Source organism: Hyalella azteca, unplaced genomic scaffold (genome assembly GCF_000764305.2).
Source record: "Hyalella azteca isolate HAZT.00-mixed unplaced genomic scaffold, Hazt_2.0.2 contig3531, whole genome shotgun sequence".
NCBI lineage: Eukaryota > Metazoa > Arthropoda > Malacostraca > Amphipoda > Hyalellidae > Hyalella > Hyalella azteca.
Genome location: NW_025933779.1, coordinates 229,711 through 251,700, shown reverse-complemented (window position 1 = coordinate 251,700; position 21,990 = coordinate 229,711). Strand labels below are relative to the sequence as shown.

The 21,990-nt window shown below is 42.0% G+C and overlaps 1 protein-coding gene across 1 annotated transcript; it reads left to right on the top strand.

Moving 5' to 3' along the window:
* The first annotated feature begins 1,846 nt into the window (after positions 1 to 1,846).
* Positions 1,847 to 20,876, top strand: LOC108672685 (phosphatidylinositide phosphatase SAC2). The gene is made up of 20 exons (XM_047879647.1): positions 1,847 to 2,044; positions 4,996 to 5,076; positions 5,446 to 5,647; positions 6,043 to 6,166; positions 6,476 to 6,718; positions 7,172 to 7,279; positions 8,167 to 8,331; positions 8,665 to 8,737; positions 9,911 to 10,103; positions 10,416 to 10,581; positions 10,811 to 10,972; positions 12,005 to 12,075; positions 12,554 to 12,694; positions 14,054 to 14,112; positions 15,032 to 15,215; positions 15,541 to 15,699; positions 16,303 to 16,457; positions 16,931 to 17,128; positions 17,521 to 17,630; positions 19,680 to 20,876. The coding sequence occupies exons 1-20, from the start codon at positions 1,948 to 1,950 to the stop codon at positions 20,472 to 20,474; spliced, it is 3,486 nt and encodes a 1,161-aa protein (XP_047735603.1). The 5' UTR covers positions 1,847 to 1,947; the 3' UTR covers positions 20,475 to 20,876.
* The last annotated feature ends 1,114 nt before the right edge of the window (positions 20,877 to 21,990 follow it).

Sequence of the window (21,990 nt, the reverse complement as noted above, 5' to 3'; positions counted from 1 at the left end):
TCAAATAAAAGAATATCACAGTATCGGCGCCTGTACTTAAAATTCAAAGAACAGATTGTGATAAATAGAGGGGATGTAAGAAGCTTGTCTAAATATTTTGATCAGCCTATTTGGTGCCAAGCCATCTCAAGCCTACGTCACCTGCAAGTCAGGCTGCAAGAAGGGTGACGATCACAAGACGAGCGAGAAGGCAGGGGCGCGTATTCTCGCACGGCGGCTGCTACCAGGTACGAAGCGAGGGGTCGTGAGATCGAGTGACTGGGCGACAAAACCGAGCCGAACATGAGCGCATGAGGTAGCAAATGCGTTTCTCGAGGTGACGAGGCCAATGGACGTATCACTTGTGGTGACGAGAGCCAGTAGACGTGTCACGTGCGGTGCTGGGAGCCAGTGGTTGTGTTAGAAATGTCACGGGACGGCGCAAGAGTGTGGCGAGCAAGAATGCTGCGGAGCAGCAAACACGTGAAGCGACGTGACGTGAAGTTGCACATGCGCTGTCCGGCAACAGTCAGTAAATGCATGACTGGCCGGACAGGCGCCAGCATTTTGTTGTTCAATGTTGGTGGAGTCTTGGAAACTAGTCCATGTTGCTCCTCGAAAGTAAGAGTTGAAGTTATTTATGCATGGCACACACATGTACGTAAGAACTCTGTCAAAAATGGTAGGAATGACCGATTTGCCAAAATTAGGTTGCTAGTAGGAGAGGTATGATGGCAGGTATCAAAACTTGAAGGGCTTCGACTACTCAAACACAAGCGAACTTGGAGTTGCAGAAAGGGGTACTGCTCCTGTTTTTCGTAAGATTAATATAATATATGCGTTTAACGCACTATAAAGCTAGAAGACACTCCACACCAATATGAAGCTCAAAAAAGTCTAGAAGAAGTTTCCGTAGCTCGCCATGGTAAAGACTAGCGATCAAAACTATTGCAAGGAATGACCTCTAGGAACGCCGAACTGAACGGATATTGCATAATATAGTCCCATAGATGGCACTATACTTCTATTTTGCGCAATATATTTTAAATATTCTGAATATCACGCAACATATTACACAAATCGTTAAGGTCCCCTAGACGCTCAACAAAATTCCTTAACAAAAAATTTGCGTAATAATATTGAACATCCAGCGGATGCTTCAGCTATGTGTCACTGGTCTAAATTAAAGGCTGATTGTAGTTGTTGCATTCAAGAGTTATGCCTTTGCTCCAGGGCTTAGTTAATAGTTGAATTGACGGCGCACGGCTACGACTCAAAAAAAGCTCGGTTTAACTGGTTACGATTGGTTATGGACAATTGTACTCATTATGAAGTCGCTTAAACAATATCTTGGTGTCGGACGAACATTTTAATTGTTATTATTTATGATATATTTAATAATATATATAATATAATAGGGGTTTCAGCGTTTATTAGGCCGTAGGCCTGTCGCCGATTCATAAAACAGCAGAATATTCACAGCATTTTGCGGTTTCGAACTCGCAACTCACTGCTACAATTCTGCTGTGCTTAACCATGGTTTAACCATGGTGCTGAACCACCCGGCCTCCTTGCCGATTCTGACCAGAAACTGGCGCATAGAGCATAGAGCTGGTACTCTGAAATTTACCACGGGGCCATCTTGCCTACATATATCTTGTCAATTCTTTACATAGATTTTGAGGCGCATGAAGTGCAATTTATAATGTCAAACGTGAAACTTTGATATTTATCCTGTCGCAAATAAATATTTTTCGAGAATCCGTTCATCGTCATTGTATCCTTATCTAGTTCCAGCTGACAACAGTAAAAACACCAAAAGTCTGATGTGACCACAGTCCTTCGACACTCCTCTTGTTTACTACGGTAACTACACTACACCCACGATTAGTGAACGTTTGCGTGTTATGCCGCTGAGCCGCTCAGTGTTCACTTATGCGACATACGCAACTGTACTCTTAAATTTCAATGGAAGTTTTGCGCACTAATGATTACTACATTTTAAATAAGGGGCAACATTCTTTATGGTTTGATCGAAGGAATGGCAATCATGAGTACAAAACATGTGAGTATTGCATTTCCAACCTAGTCCTAGTTCCCTAGACAGTCCTAGTGCTAGTGAACCTACGTGCCTTACGCCTACCGTTAGTACGGAAATGTAGTCGGCGTAGAAACTCGTTAGGCTTTGCTATGCAATAACCATGTCCACAGTCCAAGCCCCCAAGGAATCATAGCTGCCTCAAGTGGAATTTTATAAATATTATTTTATATAGTCATTCTCATTTGCTAATTACTAAGATTTTAAAGTTTTGTGAGGCCCATTGTCATTGTGGAATTCCAGAAAATGGATGGTCATGTCATATAGTGATATATACAAATATTACTGCCACACTCTGAGATAGTGGCAAAGCAGTGAGTTTTTTAGACTATTCCTCAAGTTCAATGTTTAGTCCTATAAGTAGACCAGCAAAGTATCTTGGATAACATCATAGCAGCATTATTAAACATAAGATATTATTATTATTTTTTTTTTTTTTTTTAAAAAGGCCTCACACATTCACCATTCCAACAAAAAAAAAAAAGGAATTGATTTTATTAGTAAAGGATATACATAACATAAGATATTGGTTTAAATATATTGGTCACACAGCATACAAATTTCTGAAGGTCTGTAGAAGATCTTGCTAAAAGATTTCTCTTTAAATAAATGTCCCTCTACCTGCCAAACTGCCATATCTGAATTAAGATCAATTGACTGCTCAAATCACAAGTTTATCAAGAATTTAGAAGCAAAAAAAAATAGTGAAAAATTAACCATTTCTTATGCAAGAAACCATTACAGAGTTCACCTCCATCAGCAGTTCATAAGCCTGAAACACAAGTACAATCAATTATCAAAATTAAATTCACATTGAAGGTATTAAAAACATAAATTGTCAAATGATTACAATGAAAACAAATAAGAATGAGGTAAGCATGAGCATTCAGCAGACAAACATATCTATTTGAAATTTTGAGCAGATATGAACTGTATACAGCATTTAGAATAGGCTTTTGTTTAATGGAAAGTAGAGCAAATACAAAAGCTGTGGTTTATTGACATTTGAATGAATTGAATCCCATTTAATATGAAACAAAAATGTGGAAGATGGGCAGAACCTTTTGAACTTTCCTTCCATATTTGGAGTTGCAAGATTCCTGCTGGATGAATTACCTCTTGTCTTACTTACTTATTGTTATGGAAAGTGCACAATTTGGTTACAAGATTCCAAATTTATTGAAAATTAGTCTCTCTCAAGCTGCAAATTTCAGTAATAAGTAGGGAAATTCTAACCAAGTACCAGACTTAGCCACTAAGCAGAGTTTGGTAACTGCATTGCCAAGATTGGGATTTTAGGCCTAAATTGTTGTCAGTATTATTGAGGTTTTGTTGCCAGAACTGCCTAAACTGTCAACTTGAAGGCTTCAAGATTTCTTGCCTAAAATACATGTAGATAGTTGATTAAAAAATATGTATTGCAAGGTCTTCATAAGATATACCTAATTTTTGCTGTTGATATATTGATAAGATCTCAAAATATCTACCCACCCTTTGCACTTTGGACAATGGACACTCAAGGAAAATGTGGGGTTTCATAGAATTTTCCTGCTCAAAATAGGCTTCTCAAAACCAATGGATTGTGTAGTGTGTGCAGGACTCTCAATCTGATCAATTTGTGCTGAGTGGATTGCAGCACCCAGTGTTAGGGGTCTTCTCACACTCGTCTTCTAAAGGCCCAGTAAGGCCAGTATAGTTTTGGCTTTTGTCATTCATCCAGCAAAGACAACTAACAAGACAACTCTAATAGCAGGAAAACAAACACAAGACCAGTCCAACCAGTTGAACTAAAAATAAAGGTGACAAGTGGTATTTACATTGAAATGGCATACAGGAAGGTGAGGGCTTTAGTTGGGTCTAGGGATGGTACATGCACTAGAATGAGAATCAGTAAAATATTGAATTGAAAACAGCAATGGTCATACGTTATGTGCATAGCTGCAAGGCACAAAGATACAATCACATCATTGCAAAGCTGCAGTCGCTACCGCTGTCACAGGCAGTAAATGTATGTACAAATGGCATAGGTACATTCATAGGTACACATTTAGAAGGTAGAGTTCCGTCATTGCACCACTGCAGGTGCCGGTGCTATTGGCATCAGCAAGCATTGTACATATTTAAAGTTCCTAATATGCTGCATGCTAAGCCAAAATGTAGGAGGATATAATGATGTCATTGCAAACTACAGCTGTTGGCAGTAGCAGGTGTTGAACATATACCTATGCAGTTTACGCTCAAACATATCCTTGTGCCATGTGACTATGCAATAGTATCTGTATTAGTGACCTCAGGTACATTCAATGTGAGTTGCTGCAATCAGTGCAATCATATCCTTGGCTATGCACATATTTATACTAGTGACCTGGCCACTTGCTCTGCACAGTTCAGTGTACTAATCAAGTGCCATCAGATTGAGATAGTCCTGCACAAACTGCATGGCCTATTGTACATTGGGTCCAAAACAATGGGCATAGCAAAATTTTCATAAACTTGCATTATCCTTTCCATGGTATTTTGTCTAATGTTCCAAAATGTAAACAAAGCATCATGTAATTTGTGATTCTAACTAATATAGCTTTTGATTTGAACTATTATGCTATATGCAAAGTCTAAATATAATTATTTAAATTATTTAACTTGCATAAATATGTACATAAACTATTTAAGATTATAATTTTACTTAATCCTAATGAATTGAATTAAGATTATTGAATTTTACTGCATTGAAACTAAGTAGATAGGTATATGCATATAAATCAATGGTTGTGCCCTGTGGTGGCTGCTTTGGCAGTGTCATAGTGTGTAAAATATCTATTGTTTAAATTATAAGATTCAAAAACTACCACTACTGCTCTTATGACACTGCTCTTATATGGTTATGAGATTGGCATGGTTTTTATTTCAATTTATTTCAGGTTGGGATCTTGCTTCTGCTGAAAATCCAGTGTGTCTTGGGGTGGTCCATACCATGCTGGGAAAACTGCAAATTCATTCAGGTGATTGCAAAAATAATCATTTTATTGAAAGAAGACAAGTCTGGCTATCTGGGCCGATGGAAGGTGTGCCATAGATACATATGAAGGTTGTTACTATGCTTTAGTTTGTTCAGTAATTGATCAAATTGTTTGCTTCCAAAGAGATTGCCATCATGCCTGATCTTCTATTTGACAACAGACCTGCCACCTCGCTTAGCCCTAGTGACTGGAGTTCGGGAGGTTGTAAGTAAAGTAAAGTAAACTAAGTAAAGAAAACTATGTAAAGTAAGTAACTAAGTAAAGTAAACTATGTAAAGTAAGTATACCGTAACTAAGTAAAGTAAACTTAGCGCCATGATTGATCATGCCTCATGTTCTATTTGACAACAGACCTGCCACCACGCTTAGCCCTAGTAACTGGAGTTCGGGAAGTTGGCTCTCCAGTGTATGGAGGCGGAGGTGTGGGATGCCGGGTGTACGGCATCAGAAGGGTGTGCTTCCTGCCACTCAGCACCCTGCCTCTGGATGCCAGTACCCATGCCATGCTGGGGTTCCACCCCTGCCAGAAGCACCAGAACACACAAAACTCTGGGTGAGTAGCTCATGTATTAGCGCCATGCATTTTTGTTGGTATATTTTAGTTTATTGTCCAAGAACTGCTTGCATGCTTTTTATATTATGCATTGGATCTATTCCTAATGTGCATTTCTTTAGTCTTCATTTCATCTCATGTCACCTCAGTTTCATCTGGAAAATATCATCATTCTGTATCATTTTGATGCTTGTGAATACTCAGAATCTTGGTTGTGACCTGGAAAAAATATTTTCTCATGAAAATTGAATAAAAGTTATCAAAGACAGAATAAAAAGAGATTTTCTCATAAAAATTGATTAAAAGTTATCAAAGACAAAATAACTTTGAGTTGGAGAATGTTTTGGTGCTGCAAACAGCCTATACATTTTATTGTTTGATTGCTATACTTTCAGCCAGGAGCGGCGCGGCATCCCAGACCCCCGGGCTGGTTTGTCCAAGACATTCGGCACCCTGCGCAGTGTGACGTCTTCACTGCGCTCTGCCACCGCCAGCGTGGCAGCTAACGCCACCGGACAGGTCTATATATTATTAAGTCGATTCCTCTCATCCTCATTGATGTTCTTTTGTTCTGGATACTTTTCTAGGTATTAGATGTTCTAAAGTATGTATTTTATAGCCCTCATATGATTTTTTTAACTAACCGAGCTTGATCGACGATTCTAAATTCAATCATTCATGTTTTTATGTTCTTATACTTCTCATTGTTACATGAGATTTCATTATGAATTTGAAAGATCCTCCGTAATATGATCAGACTGTCAAAAATCTTCCAAGAATCACCCTGTACGAATGTTCCTGTACATGATCGACGTATCTGTGGTGCAGAGCCGACTACGTCGGGAGGACAGGGAGCGCTACGAGCGCCGTATCCTGGACGAGCTGCTGAAGATGTTCAACGAGTCTGAGTGCGGCGAGTCCTTCTACTTCTGCCACGACGGTGCCGACCTCACAAGCTCCGTGCAGCGTCAGAACAGCGCCCAGTACAGAGCCAGCGACCCGCTCTGTCGGCGCGCGGACGACAGGTTCTTCTGGAACCGCTTCATGATGAAAGACTTCATCGCTGATACCGTGAGTGTGGTGCTGGAACTGCTTCATGATGAAGGACTTCATCGCTGATGCCGTGAGTGTGGTGCTGGAACTGCTTCATGATGAAGGACTTCATCGCTGATACCGTGAGTGTGGTGCTGGAACTGCTTCATGATGAAGGACTTCATCGCTGATACTGTGAGTGTGGTGCTGGAACTGCTTCATGATGGTTACATCACAGATACCGTGAGTGTCTGCATTTTAAAATTCTTCGTAAACCGTGAGGTTTATTTTAGTTTGTAACATAGGACTTGGTCAGACTTGCGCTCGATAAACGCGGACTACCTAAGTTCTTATACAATTTATATGGCATGTGTATCTTATACGATCAGTGATTGGTCTTGTTTGGCCTCCATTTTAAAAGTAGTGAGACAATTGTGCTAATAAATAAGATATAACGTGTATGATGGTATTGAGTTAGTATGGGGCGTGCAGCCAGGCGCGTCGGACGTGTGGGTGGTGCCTGTCATCCAGGGCTTCGTGCAGATAGAAGCTGTGCCCATGGACACGCCCGACACTAACACTGAGACCACCAACGCTCAGGTCAGTAATGGTATATCATAGACCTCTGATGTCATCAATGGTATATCATGGACCTCTGATGTCATCAATGGTATATCATAGACCTCTGATGTCATCAATGATATATCATAGACCTCTGATGTCATCAATGAGCCTATAATGTGAGGTTATTTTGTTGAAATTATTTGAATATTTAAAGTTACTAATATGCTGCATGCTAAGCCGAAATGTGGAGGATATAATGACGTCCTGATGCCACATGATCAAGACCATTAGTTAGTCCTGATCATGTGTAAATATTCAGTGTAACAATAGCGATCTCTCGGTAGTTTTTTTTGCCCTTTCAAACAATCATACTAACGGGAACATTAGAGTTACCTTTAGAAATGAATCACGCTAACGAAATGGAACTTTCTTTCAACTGATGAAACTTTCGTTAGTATAATCATCACCTTGAATTATTCATTTTATTATAATAATTATAAACAATAATTAACACCGCTGTGCCGCGCAGCCCGGCGACTACTACAGCGTGTGCCTGCAGCCTCTACAATAATCTTATAATAATCACCTTGAATTATTCATTTTATTATAATTATAATCAATAATTTACACCGTTTTATTTTAATAAACAATAAACCGCTGTACCGAGCAGCCGGGCGACTACTACAGCATGTGCGTGATCTCGCGCCGTAGCCTCTACAATAATCTTACAATAATCACCTTGAATTATTCATTTTTTCATAATTATAATTGTAAACAATAATTAACACGGCCGAGCAGCCCGGCGACTACTACAGCATGTGCGTGATCTCGCGCCGCAGCCTCTACAATAATCTTATAGTAATCACCTTGAATTATTCATTTTTTCATAATTATAATTGTAAACTATAATTAACACGGCCGAGCAGCCGGGCGACTACTACAGCATGTGCGTGATCTCGCGCCGCAGTCGTCACCGCGCGGGCACGCGCTACAGGCGTCGCGGCGTAGACGATGAGGGACACGTCGCTAACTACGTCGAGACCGAGCAGATCGTCGCGCTCAACAAACACGTCGTCGCCTTCGTCCAGGTCACTGCTTCATAACAATGATCTCTCTATTTAAGAGTTATTGAGTATCAATTCAAATAATCTTTACTTATCTCACTTTAATGCCATTCCAATATCTTATCTTTATTTGTTTAAATCACAATTTTATGAAGCATGTAAAACTTATCGCATGGGATGAGTGAGGTTCTAAAAAGATTTGGCATACATTTCAACTGGTAATGCTGCCGAATGGGATGAAAAAAAATTTCAAACTTAATCGCCGTTCATTTGATTCGGTCATATTTGAACACTTTTGAGACTTTGAGCCAGGATTACCGTGTGTTTTATATTTCAATGGAGATTATTCCTTCACAGGTGCGAGGCTCAGTACCCGTATTCTGGAGTCAACCAGGCTACAAATATCGCCCTCCGCCACGCCTCGACAAAGGTGGGTGGCTTTTTATCTTCAGTTTAGATTCGTTGCACTGCATTGTTAATATGATTATTTAATTATAGTGATTTAATGTTATCACCGGACGCCTGCCGCAACCCTTAAGCTTGTCAGAATGATCAGAGCACTTATGGCCAAACGCCGGAAACTATCATTTAAAAAATTTAAGGACTCTGCTACTACTTAAATTGCACTTTATTGCACTAGGATTCCGTTCATTGAAACTTCGGTTAACACGGTAAAACTTAGTTTTATTTCAGCAAAGCACTTGAAAGGGATACGTTTAAAAAATGACAGAACAAGCACGATAGACATTACACTGCTTGATGGAGCATATAGAGCACAGCCACACAAGAACTAGCGTTGGAGCACAAAATCGCTAACTTAGCAACGGAGCGAGGTGAGTTCAGGTTAGAACCTCACTGCAGGGCGGGCGGGACACGACTAACTACCTGACTCACAGCCGCTCAGACCTGACCTTGCACTACGTCGCTATCGCCCGAGTAAGGTCCGACATAAATGTTACCAAGGCGGCTACGCTAGATGTGGCTTTCGGTATGCCCACGAGATAAAATGAACACGGCTAATAGTGAACGAAGTTCATCGTTCACAATGTCAATTTAAGGAATGTATTTTTAGCTTGATTTTATTGCATGTGTTCAAAAAGTAAAGACTGTGTCGGTTTCATCTTCGTCACAATATCACTCGCGATCATGAAAATGCATACCAACTGCATCCTTGAAGTCATGCTTAGTTTGGTTAGCAGCTTTGCTTCTGCTTCATCCAGTAGTTATCTTCATTTTGACTAGAATAAATTCCTGGATTTAATAAAGCGTGGAAAGCTTGTTAAGAAAGACTCAAAATACTGTCGTTAGAAGTAGTTGATGGTTCTTAGATCTGCTGAGACCCTTTACCGCCCTCGTGGCGCAAGTGGCTTTCAAGCCGTGACTCCGCAACTTCCGTTAGGGATGAACTATTTACTGAACTATTACCCCTCCACATAGCACAGCTATATTACTGCATTGCTTGATATAAATCTTCCTGCAGTAGCATTGCTTGATATAAATCTTCCTTGATATAAATTTTCCTGCCTTGCTGAACTATTACCTTACTACAGTAGCTATAATTACCTGCATAACCATGCTCAAGTATGTAAGGTGTTGCCCTCAGGTGCTGAGGAGACACAGGCGGCGTTTGGTCGGCACATGAGCGGCGAATTGTCGCGCTACGAGCGGCTGGTGTGCGTGAGTCTCGTCGAGCAGGCGGGGCGGGAGAAAGTTATTGCTGATGCTTACCTCGACCACATCCTTAAACTTAACTCCCCCAGCATCACTTACGTTACCTTCGACTTCCACGAGTACTGGTCAGTGAACTTCTCAGCTTCTTCTGTTACTCCGATTTCAGTGAGTGTACCAGTATGAATAAATTTACTCAATACGATGCAATTTAATTTTAAATGAATATTTGTTTTTATATCATAGAAGGAAGTTATGAATAATTTTAGCTTTCATTCTGCGATGCTTCAGCCCATGATGATTACGTTCTGCCTTCATAGTTTATATTTTTACTTTGAAATTGAGACGTGTCGAAATATGATTTTTAATTTGCCAAATAGTCCACAGACCATAGCCCACTTTTCGATATGTCGTTATTATTTTTCCGTCTGTTGTGTCAGCCGTGGATTGCGCTACGAGAACGTGTGTGTGCTGCTGGATGAGCTGGCGCCTGTGCTGCAATCAGCTGGCTACTGCTGGGTCGACAAACAAGGCCTCATCTGTCAACAAAAAGCTGTCTTCCGCGTCAACTGCATCGACTGTCTGGACAGAACCAATGTCGTGCAGGTTTGCAACGATTATCGACTTGTTGTAATGAACGCTTGCTCATTGCAGAACTTCACGTTTCAAAGTTTGCCTCGATATTGTTTGAAATGTGAAATCTGAAATGTGTGTCTCTGTATAAAACATTGAACTCTGGTACTTAGAACTTATATCATATTTCATGAGAATTTCGATATATATACCCATCATGCATCACCGCTAACAGTGACACGCGTTTTTTTCATACCCTCAGACGGCGATCGCGCGCACGGTTCTGGAAGGTCAGTTCGTGAAGCTCGGCCTCCTGGCCCCTGACCAGCCTCTGCCCGCCCTCTGCCGCGCTGCTCTTAACGCCATGTGGGCCAACAACGGCGACACCCTCAGCAGGCAGTACGCCGGCACCCACGCCCTCAAGGTGAGAACCATCTACGCACCTTCAGTACACACCGCGCACCCTCAGCAGGCAGTACGCCGGCACCCACGCCCTCAAGGTGAGAACCATCTATGCACCTTCAGTACACACCGCGTACCTTCAGTAGGTAATAGGCCGGTACCCACGCCCTCCAGATTAGCTCCTGCAACACACCCTATGCAGGCCTGCGTCGGCTACACCAACTCGTATCATTTCCTCGGCGTGCTCTACCGACCGTGAGCGGCGGTAGCAGCACCACGCTGCCACGCTTGCTCAATCCTAGTCTGAGCTGCTGTCCTTCGATGTTGCAGTCACTTCAGCCAGATTACTGGGGCTACGCTGGCTGAAAGCTAAGGTTGATTTTCAGGAGGCTGATGCATGGCCGGCGGTTGGACAGTCAAATAAGGCATTTGGTCGTCGGCATCTTTCGCTCCTATGTACCTAATGAGAGATGAACGCCTTTCGGCAAGTCACGGTAGTTCATGTGCATGTATGTCAAAAGCCGTGTTAGTCATACGCGCTGGCCGGCCCAGCTCGGGCTTAGTTGCTTTACATTTTTTGTATGTGAAATTTGTGGTTTTGTTATACCGATCAATTTAGAAGTAGGTAGTAAAAGAAGTCGACGTGAATAAATGATGCATGTACAAATTCAATGAGCATTGGCGTTATTTTTATTAATAGTAACTGAATAAACTGATACACGAAGCTGACATATTTAGTGTTAACGTTAATAGATTGACACGAATTAAGGAGCAAGTTGTCGGGATCCCCTAAACCAATGAAAACGACCCAGCCTGTATGAGGACTGGCAGCGGCTAGGAAGGCTCTTCTTGGCATACTATTTATTTTTAATAAATGTTAAAAAAATGTGATGTATTTTATGTTTTGTATCCGAAATCAGATTAGCACCGCTAGGTATATTAAAATATAAGGAAATATGTAGCGTGAGATGTCTTGATCTGAGCGTTTATACAAGAATAGTTTTTCTCTCCACTCATATTATAAAGCTTTGGTAATTCAAAACTTTTTGTCTAGGGGGATTTTACTCGAACTGGCGAACGGAAGTTTTCCAGTTTGATGAAGGACGGCATGAACTCCGCGAACAGGTAAACATGAGGACATTAATATGCCTTGGGAATGAGAGCTCGGGTGGCTTAGCGTTGAGCGTTCCTTGTAGATGTGTGGAAGTTCTTAGTTCATTCTTGTTACTTTAGTCTCTTTTTTTTGTTTAGTTCTTAGTTCATTCTTGTTACTTTACTCTTTTAAACAGAGGTTTCTTTTAGAATATAAAATAAAAAGACGAAAAAATTCGGCATTTTTGAGATTTGTATGCTTGAGTGCATTGCGCCCGCACGAGGAAAGAATGCCTTCGCATGTTTACCTGCACCGTTTGTTTTTTCAGTTTTGATGAGAAAGAAACACGCTAAACATCAAAATTTCGTAACTATATGAACGCAATTATTTGTCTTTGAAGTAGTGGTCAAGAGAACTCTTGTGAACGTTGTAAATTTGGTCAGTATTGGGAATAAATCACCACAAACCGACCAGCGTTCAGTCAGCATTTTGTATTGGGAACGAGCGCAGGTACCTACAGTCCTCATTGTCGGACAGCTGCCGACAGACTGCCATAGATATCGTGTTGGGGGTGCCTCCTGACACACCGTCCAGCAATCCCTACACGTGGAACGTTGACGATCTCTGGAGTGGCTTGGGGTCAACCTCCAGGTCTGCTCCTCGTTCCCATGGGGCTGCGGTTACTAACGCTTCTATTTACAAACTTTACGAAAGGATCGCTGTGTAACTGATTATTTCCGCTGCCAACAGGGGTCTGTCATGGCGCTAACTTTATGGTGATCGAAGATTAAAGCTGGGAAAGAGTAGATTTTATTGTGGCGTTAGCACCGGCTGTGAGTTTCACTAATTTTCTGAAGAGATCACTTGCATAATTAACTCCGAAGAATTAATTGTCCACTTCAACACTTGAACGATCATCCTATAGTATTGAAGCACTTGAAGACTTCTACTGCTTTAATGGCTGGTCCTCGTGTGGGTGTAACTAACGCCATGGGTTACCTACTGAACTAAGGTGCTAAACATGGTGGTGTGAAGCCGTGGTTCCCAACCTTCCTCGCCGTAAAGTAGATACCACTTGGGGCATTTGATTGGTACTAGCACCCAATGCCCGCTTCTTACGCCAACTAATGCTACATGTTTGCTGCTAACATATAGAAGTGATAAGAATAGGGGTGTATATTTACGTGTTCTCTTACTGTGTATTGTAATTATTGTTGCAAAGCAAGGCAATACACACTGAGATTCACTGCTCGAATTTGACGGTTGGTCGCTGGGACCAGGTGGAAGGCGTGAGGCGGCAGTTACAATTCAAGGCCAGAATATCTCCTGTCGATAATTATTATTGCGAGGGAACATTTTTTGTGAATAAGGAAGTTACTAACAAAATCATTCACATAGCCCCGAAAGTGTTTACGTACCAGCTAATTAAGAGGTGCTATAGCGTGCCACAAGTGATCCATAGCAAAAGTTGGGAACCACGGCTTCAAGAGAAAGATTAACATAACCAAACTAACGGTGTTGATGACTTACGTAATGGTCTAATTTTTTTTATCTGCTGAGACTGAGTTGATATGGACCGAAATATTTTTTGGGTTCACACTATTTTCTTGTGCACGTTATTTGTGTGTTTAGTTCATTTTAATCTCGGGTATAATTGTGCGTTTAGGGGAACGGTGTCTTAGTTTAATTGGAGTGTTGTTTCATTGTCATTATGCTCTTCAATTTCTATTTCATTTTGTTCATTGTTAATGATTATGATGAGCGTCTTTATTATTATCAGCATAATTGTAACGAGTTTAGTTTTCAATTTTCCAAGTGGCTGAAATCCTGTTTTAATTGCGACTCATATATAATCATACAGGCTCTTGTTATGGCTTTGTGAACGTCTGATGCCAGAAATTTGCCACCGTCCCAACTAGAAAGTTTATTTAGTACTCTTATTGTATTTGACGTTGATTTGATAATATATTTGAGTACGCGTAGTATAGTGAATGGCTTGGTCGCCTACAGGTACTACATGAACCGCTTCAAGGACGTGTACCGGCAAGCCACCATCGACCACATGCTCGGTTAGTGAACCTCCTACCCATAGCACTGGCCGCTCCCAGACAATATTTCTGATTAATTAAATCATTTATAGCTTTGTAAAGATTGCAAATTAAGAAATAAAGTTTTAACTTGCTTGAATTTTTCACAAATTTATTCGGCCGTGAGCGTACTATATAAACAATTATTTTAAAATTCTTTTGAAATTTGTTATCTTTTCTGACACAAAAAGGCTAGGATTATTATATATTCATTTTATTTTTCAGATCTTGTTCTTCTGACCATTTATTCTTGAACTTGAATAATGACTTCTTTCACACTTTATGACGACACGCATCGGCGATTGTCAACACTGATCTTACTGCTTTTTGTCAAACAATCATTGTCAATTGTTCAAGCGGCAAATAGCGACCTGAGACGCGGTAAAGAGCGACCAGAGACGCGGCGAATAGCGACCAGAGACGCGGCGAATAGCGACCAGAGACGCGGCGAATAGCGACCAGAGACGCGGCTGCATTTAGCGACCAGAGACGCGGCATTTAGCGACCAGATACGCGAAATTTAGCGACCAGAGACGCGACGTTTAGCGACCAGATACGCGAAATTTAGCGACCAGAGACGCGGCAAATAGCGACCAGAGACGCGAAATTTAGCGACCAGAGACGCTGCATTTAGCGACCAGAGACGCGGCATTTAGTGACCAGAGACGCGGTATTTAACGACCAGAGACGCGGCAAATAGCCACCAGAGACACGGCATTTAGCGACCAGAGACGCTGCACTTAGCGATCAGAGAAGCGGCATTTAGCGACCAGAGACGCGGCATTTAGCGACCAAAGACGTGACATTTAGCGACAAAGACGCGGCATTTAGCGACCAGAGACGCGGCATTTAACGACCAGAGACGCGACAACTAGCCACCAGAGACGCCCATGCCTCGCAGGTAACCCCGTGGCGCCGGAGCTGGAGCAGCTGGAGCGCGGGGGCGGGGCGGCGCCCCTAGAGGAGGAGGACGCCAACGCTGTCGCCCAGCAAGTCAAGAGCGTCATAGACGATGCCCAGACCTGGCTCGTCCCTGACGCCCACACCGTCCTGGGCGCCTGGGGGCTTATCGATGCCGACCCATAGTGAGTGGCAGGCGTAACTCATTGATAATGACCACAGTGAGTGGCAGACGTTTTTTCCTCAAGGAGTTACATTCCTTACCCAGAAAACTGAAGGGGTGCGCAGATACGCTTTTTTGCCGGACCAAATTGGGTCAGAATGATCTAACCAAGGGCATAAAATTAATTCTTGTTTTGACTATTACCGTAACATTCTTCTGATGATGCCTTTTCCCTTCGACATCTTGAATACGTTAACCTCAACTGTGGGACAATACAATTCTTATTTAACATTGGTTTTGATCACTATAATAAGATTAGTATTTATTGTCTGTTTTGTTATGACCAGCACGGGCGACCCTGACCAAGTGGACATGGATACGATCGTGGTGCTGACGCGAGACTCGTACTACGTAGCGCAGTACGACGAGGCCAGCGACCGCATCACCGGCTACCAGCGCGTCTCTCTCATCGACCTCGACGCCATTGAACTGGGAACTTATACTTTGTGAGGGTTGTTGTTACTGTTGTTGTTACTGCTGCTCCTTGTGAGGGTTGTTGTTGATACCGTTGCTACTTGTGAGGGTTGTTGTTGTTACTGCTGCTCCTTGTGAGGGTTGTTGTTGATACCGTTGCTACTTTGTGAGGGTTGTTGTTACTGCTGCTCCTTGTGAGGGTTGTTGTTGTTGTTGTTGTTACTGCCGCTCTTTGTGAGGGTTGTTGTTGTTACTGCTGCTCCTTGTCAGTATCATGCTGAATTTTTCGCTTCAAACACGAATCCTTCTCCTGGAATTGGAATAAATGCACTTTCAGCTGTCGTGATGTGACTTTTTGCTGTCGTACGTGTGTAATGGAAAGTCACCATTTGCTGTCAAGTTATGATTAACTTCGAATTAATGTTAAAATTTGAGCATCGCACAAGATTTTCCACAATCTTTTTATCAATATCTTGCCTTATTAAGAACAGAATATATCTTGCCTTATTAATTATCAATATCTTGCCTTATTATTTCTTGCACAATTCTAGTTAAAATTTTCTCGACGATGAGAAGCTGCTATCCAAACTTGCAATAAGGCAATTGTCGTGATTGAAAGATCGTTGCATGTGCAGTCCGAGCGTGTTCAAGCAGTCGCGGGTACACTACTGCCTGCGTCTGTGCTACCGAGAGGACAAGCAGCCTGGCTACTTCCACACGATGCGCTCCATGAACATCCGCTTCTTCAATAACATCGCCGTCACCATCCGCACCGAGGAGGAGAGAGTGGGTGCGTTCCTTGTAACGATTGTGTTCTTGCGTTGCTTTAGGCAGGTCATGGATTCTAAATTAGACAGGTGACGGCTTCAAAAGTCTCTATGGCAGGATAATGTTTGGAATTTGTGGCGCTTTTTATGTGCTGTATTACTTAATGTTTGATTCTATGGCGCCATTTATGTGCTCTATTACTTATATTGTAGTCAGTGCATCAAGGAAGAGTAAAGTATTCTCAGCTGTTGTTCCTTTGTACTTCTATCTCAATAACTCTGAATTGTACTTGCACGCATTCAATAAGCATGTGATTACTCCCATGTCAATCTTGGCTCAGGACTCCCTATGTGTAGAACACCTTGGAACCTCTAACAGAACAGCAAATAGAATCAATCTGTGACGGTTGTATTTTTCGTCGCATTTTATGAAATAGAGCAATTTTTGTCCGAAATTATTTAATGTAAGTTCTTGATTATGACTTATTGTGTGCAGAGTCAGTGAAGGCGATAGGCAGCACCTTCCAGGTGGCCGTGGAGCTCATAGGCTGCGAGGTGAAGCTCGTCTTGCTGCCCCGTCTCGAGAAGAGGAGAAGCAAGGGCCGCTCCTCCCACTCTCTCAACCCACTCAGTCTCTTCAGCTCTCCCCTCGCCACCCTCTCTAAGCCCTCTCAGGGAGCCTTCAAAACTGCCGGTATGATCCTATTTAATGATTGCCGGTATGATCCTATTTAATGATTGCCGGTATGATCCTATTTAATGATTGCCGGTATGATCCTATTTAATGATTGCCGGTATGATCAGATTTACTGATTTAACAGCCTATGTTGGATAGTTTCTGTTATTGTTGTTGCTGGCTTGGAGTCAGGTTTTACCTGCATTGTATGGTGCTCGGAGAAATTGATTTCTCATAGCGCATTGCTCTCATAAAAGGTTTGTCTTATAAATACATTTTATGAGAATTGTCATAGTTGTGTTCAACAAGATACAAATTTGAAAATTGGTGGTTTTAAATTTTAATTTTTTGAAAGTGATTAGCAATATGTTATTTGCGGACAACAGAAGCTTAATGTTCCATACTTGCAGGGAGCAGAGCGTTCAATAACATGACGTCTGGTCTGGCTCGTCTCAACCCCATCAACAGCCTCAGGAAACCTCGGCCGCCTTCTGCCCCGACCTCGACCTTCTATCAGCAGGTGGGCGGGGAGTGGCGTGAGCTGTGCGCTTCGATATAAGTTATAAAACATCGTAATAATTATACTGACCTCCGACCATCTTTGCAGTTCATAGCCATACCACAGCAGCGTATTAGATTTGCAGACGGTTGTCTCCCATGCGTGGTTGATAGCCGCCCTGATAGTGCATGTTTTGAGCTGAAGTTTCATCAAAATAGCTTGATTTTTGTAAGAACCTCGGCGAAGAGTCCTGCTAGAATTAGAAGTAGTCAGATGGGACTTATTTTATGAATCGGTCCAGTTAGCTCGGTGAATATATTTAGAAAAGAGTAGGCTTGAGAGAAAGCAAATTTTTTAATTTTTTTATTAATCTCTGGACGTTTTCAAGATGAGCCAATACTGATCGGTATGCGGTTGCGGGAGAGTGTCGAGTCTGAGCTGTGACGCTAAAAATTACATGTACTTGCGAATTAGCCAGTTCAGGTGACGTCTATATCTACGAACGTCTGTACCTACGAAAAATTTGCGAACCTTTGGCTCGCTCGCCAAAATTTACCCCTATGCGACTGCGCTTTGCAATGTTTCCTCTGCTTCCCGCGACACATCTTCTGTTTCTGTTCCCGACTCTATTATTTTTTCTCATATTGTGAATTTTGCCAGTTCACCAACCCTTTGGAGCCGAGGCATCTCGCGGTATTTGAAAAATTTGTTTCAAACTAGAAATGGTCTGTTGGGACATGTCCTCAATATTGCCTGGTTTTATTCTATCTTCAGACAAGCATTGTGTTAGTATTTTTACTTTGACTATCATTACAGACCCAGTTATTAACATCTGAATTTGCCCGCTGCTGGGTGTTTAGTTCACTTTTGGGTATGAATTGTTTATTGCAAAATGCTCTAGTTAATCTCCAGATCGTTCTATATCATTGTGCAGTTATTGCAGTTTAGTTAACCCTTTACGCCCTGAATTTTTGGGATGAAAATCGTAAAATTCACTTTTTCGGTTTTAAGTCTCACTTCAAAGCTGACATTCTGACCTATCCAACGGTACCAAAATCGTCTCTGTACGTTGATTTATGCCTTGACGACAGTTCGTGAAAGGGTTAGGGGTGGGGGAGTTCTTTAACATTTATTCTTTAGTTACCCGGCTGCTGTCGTGTGGGATGGTGCTCATGCAGTCGTTCCCACCATCCTTGACTGAATTTCGGCTCTAGTAATGTCTAGTCTTGCATCTATGTCACCTTGAATGCCTATTTTGAGGGGCTCGGGACTTTGTCGCGCCCTACTGAACATTCACACTTATTGTCACTGCAAACCTATCTCCTCCCAGAGTTTTTAAGCTACAGCAATGAGTAATACACCGTTCGATTCGCAAATAAAAGATCTAGAGATTGGTCGAAGCTTTTTTTCATTTTCGTTATAGTTTTGAAAATATTTTGAAAAAAGGGGAGGGGAAATTCAAAAAGGGGGGGAGAGAAACCAATTTTTTCGAAAAATGCCCACCCCACCCACAAAAACTAGAATTTTGAAAAACAGCAAGAACCAATCGATAGATATGGTCCTTACGCATCGAATGATATGCGTCTCGATGTTGTATCTCAAAAATCACAGGAGGTGATAGATTTCTACAGTACCCCCTTTTTGTCAGTTTTCTAAGAATTTCACGTTTTCTTTCACTTTTTTGGAAAAATTCCCACGAACAAAAAAGTCTTAGATTTGTTTTTTACATATGTGTACCAAGTTTCAAAGTTATCTGTCAGTAATTAACCGAAATAGAATTTCCATAAGAAATTGGACATTGCCATTGGAAATTGGAAATTTTATTTCGGTTACTTACCGACAGATAACTTTGAAACTTGGTACACATATGTAAAAAATAAATCCAAGAAAAATAAATCTAAGACTTTTTTTATTCCTGTGAATTTTTCGAAAAAATGACAGAAAACGTGAAATTGTTGGAAAACCGATGTTTTTTCTGTGTGACGAATTCGTCATGCCAGGGGGTAAAGGGTTAAGCCATTAGTTCACCTTTCATTCTCATGATATTTGATGATACCTTCAATTACACAGCAGAAGCCCGTCGTGTCAGTGGAGTACACTCTCGATGACGACCCGGTGGGCTACGCGTCTCCTGAAGCCCACCTAGCGAGCTGCGGTGTGCTGGCGTCCTCGGTCACAACTCAGGCCCACCTTAGCATCCCTGCCACAGCGACCTCACCCTTCCCTCGGCCGTCGTCTCCGCTCACCCGATGCATGAGCGAGGGATTCCTGCACTCTAATGCTCACCACCACTACCTCACTCCCCCGCTGTCGCCTCTTGCTCCTCCTAACCGATCCCTCACCCCCGAGATTTTCGTAAGTTCTTGCTTGGAGTCCTCGGCGGGTCCGTGTTCCCTGCCCCCCGTCTCGCCGCTGTTCCAGCTGACGCCGCTCACGTCGCAGCGCGTACGCAAACTTTCGCATTCTTCGGACGAGGTCGACCCAAGGGACGGCTCTTCCGCAGCGACGGCCGCGGCCGAGGCGTCATCTTCCATGTTCAGGGCAAGCTCGACTGCAAGCCTGCAGCTGCATCTGTCTGCTAGCAGATCTGAAGGGCTCTTGGGGCAACCCATTGCTCACTCCAATCCTGTTTCTCCTCTTGCTGCCTTCCAGAAAAATGGCGTCTTTGGCGCGCCTTTTAATGCGATCGCCAAAGGTGTCCAGAGCCTGGCTCCTGGAGCCGGCAAGCTGGCGCGCGGCATGCAGAGCATCGGTGCCAACGTCGACCCTTTTAAGTTGAAGATGCAAAGACAAGAGCTGCTCCAGCAAGACCTCGTGTGGCAGGCTAAGAAGGCAGCTTGTAAAAGTGTAATCATTGAATTCTAACTTCTTTCGTTTCGCATCTTTTGACTCTCGATGTGTAAAAATAACCATTCTCATGCCAACCGACTCAGGTTATTTTCTCTTGTGTGTGCAATTATGCGAATGTTCCGCGAGGAATTGTGACCTCTTGTTAATGAAGGACGCTGTTGTCCTCTTCACTTGAAACTATAACATTCAGAGGCAGCTATTAGTACGTATTATTCTAGCGAGACACAACGCATAAAACTCTACGCATATGTTCTGGGTTCTCTCGGTTGGTTCTGCACTTGAACGCCAGTGAAATAAAGTCTGCATTTTAAAGGTTATGTAATGCGCCACGTACAACTTCTTATATCGTCAGTGCGCGTATGCAATTCCAATCACACTTTTATCGTCACACTTCCAAGGCTCGTCTGCTTCGGAATTTTACGTTTGTACAATAAGTCGAAGTTTAAAACCGTCCTGCGAGTGATTTTAATTTAGTAATAACGCTATTTGTTGTACCCGAAAAGTAGCGGGATTTCATTTTTCGCATAGATCTTTCCATTCGATCTGGTGTTGAGACTGGCATTTGAAATTTGCTTTCAACACTGACGGACAAAGCTAAATGAATCAAAACTTCTCGTCTTAGAAGTAGGTTATTCAACTGCATCAGGGATAGTTATTTTCCCGTACTTGGTTTGTTTCTCTTCCTACACCGAATCTTCAGCATCCATTAGAGGTAAGCGTCACAATCGCTGTCTGAAATGCCAAGCAGTGCCGTAATACTTCGTATAACAACACTACATCCTTCAATTACGTTTCTATTACTTTTAAAAGTATTATTCTATTTAAATCTATTTATATTACTTTGAAACTCATGAGTTACGTTGTGACTGTTTGACTTTTTTTAGATATTATTTAATAATACTGGAACTACGCCAAGCGAGTACCCTTCCACACATTCCGTTGCGTTTTGTTGCCATATGTTATTTATTTATTTGTATGTACATAGTGCGATGTTACCTGATGATATTCTCGTGGCAGCCTCTTAACTCACATTTGCTTTCTTATTTATTGCAAACGATGTCACAGCGTTCACAACAATTTCACCATTATTAATTTCACCATTAAGCCCCCATTTCGCTGTTGATAATCGACGCTGTTATATCACTTATGAAGGTAGCCTCTAGTTGTAGTGTTAATTTCTGCACTTGAATACTGTGGTCTTTTTTCGGTCATAAGCAAAATCGAGCTAAGTTCACCGTTAACTTTGGTTTTAATTGATGTGCTCCACGTGTTTTGAAGATCACGCATATTGTTACTGGAATAACCAATCATTACAGTCAATGAGTCACTTCCAGGTCATGAATGTTGATCCTGAAAAATGTATGAATCCTGATATCCTGATCCTTTGTTTAGCGCAATGCGATCCTCTGATATTAATCAATATTCTAATCAATTTTGTTGAATTTATCTTTTACTTTATAAAGGTTGTCGTAGTTATTTATGACGCAAAAATTAGTGTAGTGAGGAGCGCAGTCGAACAAAGCTTCAGTTA